General features: G+C 41.0%; 1 protein-coding gene across 2 annotated transcripts in view; it reads right to left on the bottom strand.

The window, feature by feature from the left end:
* LOC110031732 (probable indole-3-pyruvate monooxygenase YUCCA11) overlaps positions 1-2,226 on the bottom strand; it is a 7,796-nt gene that overhangs the window by 1,436 nt on the left and 4,134 nt on the right. For both annotated transcript variants that reach the window (XM_020735094.1, XM_020735095.1), the window contains one exon: positions 2,080-2,205. In XM_020735094.1, the coding sequence (XP_020590753.1) occupies positions 2,080-2,205 (126 nt within the window). The remainder of the gene's footprint in view (positions 1-2,079; positions 2,206-2,226) is intronic.

The following is a 2,226-nucleotide window of genomic DNA, read 5'->3' as shown; positions in this document are numbered from 1 at the left end:
ATATATATATATATATAGATAAGTTAACGACTCCGAGTTTTAAAAAGAACCAAAAACACTACCTACATCTATCACTCAATCCTTACATATTCATACATGCGGGTCTGCTTAACTCTACCAAATCATGTCAACAAAATAATTCGTTCCTTCAAATAGAAATTTTTTCCGGTACACGAGGAACTTGAAATGTTAAATATACAACGACGTCATAAACGTCAGATCAGTAAAACCCCCCAAGCTAGCCATGATACTTTTCTTACATTGAGCTTAAGTCTTGTAGCCCAAACCGGATGAAGATTAATCCGAAAATGGTTCCCTGCCCAGTAGTGACAAGCTCCACTAAGGATACATCGACAATCATCCTGAGAAGAAGTCTAGAAGGCCTTCCTTATAGAGAGGGTACCTGATCTAAGAACGGAGGTCCGAACGAGAGCCTAATGTCACCTCCCAAAAGAGCCCTTGTGGGTGGTGGGCAGCCCAGGACTTAAATACTGTTTTTTGGCCCTACACCTAGTCGATGTGGGACTATTTGTCTGTGACATTCTCCTCCACCCAATCAAGTAACGCCCTCATCACAGATTGGCTCCACCGAGGGTCCCACTAGACCATGGAGAGTCCACACACGTGACCGACAGTAATCTGCTCTGCACCTCCCAAAAGAGCCCTTGTGGGTGGTGGGCAGCCCATGACTTAAATACTGTTTTTTGGCCCTACACCTAGTCGATGTGGGACTATTTGTCTGTGACACTAAGGACCCATGCAAGTGAAAAGTCAGTACCCGACTCACATGCCCAAAAGATGATCGGTCGCTTGATAGTGACAAGCTCTGCGAGGATCATCAATGGCTCCTAGGGCGTTTCAGCACCTGACAACAACAAGCTCTGCGAGGGGAGCGAAACGATCGCCCTTGGCCATAAGATGACTCGCCATCCAACAACGACAAGCTCCATGAGAGGTATACGACGATCGCCTTCGGCCCTTGAGTTGACTAGCTACCAAACGATGACAAGCTCCGTGAGGGTTATATGACGATAGTCTTCTGCTCTTGAGATGACTCGCCACCCAATAATAATAAGCTCCATGAGGGGTATACAACGATTGTCTTCGGCCCATGAGATGACTCGCCACCTGGCAGTGATAAGCTTCGCGAGGGGTGATAGGCGAATCATCTGGGGTCATTCAACGACTGATTAGTTACAACAAATGACGCCAAAGATGCCATAACCAAGCGTGAAGAGCGCCTAATCATGGGTATCATCAACATGATTTATTTGATCTATAAATTATCTCGTCCTTATTGTAGCTGTCGCTATCAATGAGCAAAAACAAATTAGGGAACTTAATATGTGTACTCAAAAAAGGTCTGCACATATCTTGAGGCAATCTGACGGTCCAAGGTAAAGCACTAGAATACCCTTTGCTCATCTCTTTAAAGCAATACTAACGATATAATTTTATATTTTTTTCTTCATATCTTTTATTAATAGGAGGGCTCTGACATGTAAAAGGGATTTTTGATCCCCACTTGTAGCCGCTATTTTTAATGAAATAAAATGGGTTCACGAGTCAAGAATACCCTATTCTCTCCGGTCGGGCATGTCCTCCTCTTCCTCTCTTTCTTTCTCTCCTTCCTTCAATCTCCTTTCCCCGGTGTGTTCAACGCTCTATTTCTTGGGTACAGTCTACCAGACAGATTTGAATTCAGTAGTAAGTATCAAACTCTGGGCTTACATATGCAAATACAAAAAAAAAATGTCTATATTAAAAATAGATGTTTAGAAATGGGCATTTACATGCATACCGCCCAATTTTTATGTATTTACATATCTGACGCCTAGTCCTTATTTTTTTTAACATTTATACCGCTCAAATTATTATTCTCACAAAAAAAAATATCATTATTTTAACTTTTTGAGACATGAAATATACATTTTCATTCACAAGAAATGTGGGCATATATGTAAAATTAAAATTTAAATGTTGAATAATGAGTAAATGGATAGGAATTAGGTGGTTATGTATGCATGCCTTCAATTCGGAGGCATAATATTCAAGCATATACTAATAATAATAATGTACCTGAACCCATTTGTTGGCTATGCTCTTATATCCGGTGGCAAACAATATGGCATCAAAGCGGTGCGATGCTCCGTTTGTGAATTTTACACAATTGCCCCCCTCAAAATATGAAATTCCTGGCAAGACCTATCAAAGCAAATTGATTAT

The sequence above is a fragment of the Phalaenopsis equestris genome, unplaced genomic scaffold (assembly GCF_001263595.1).
Source record: "Phalaenopsis equestris unplaced genomic scaffold, ASM126359v1 Scaffold000840, whole genome shotgun sequence".
Classification (NCBI taxonomy): domain Eukaryota; kingdom Viridiplantae; phylum Streptophyta; class Magnoliopsida; order Asparagales; family Orchidaceae; genus Phalaenopsis; species Phalaenopsis equestris.
This window is presented reverse-complemented; position numbering and strand designations above follow the sequence as displayed.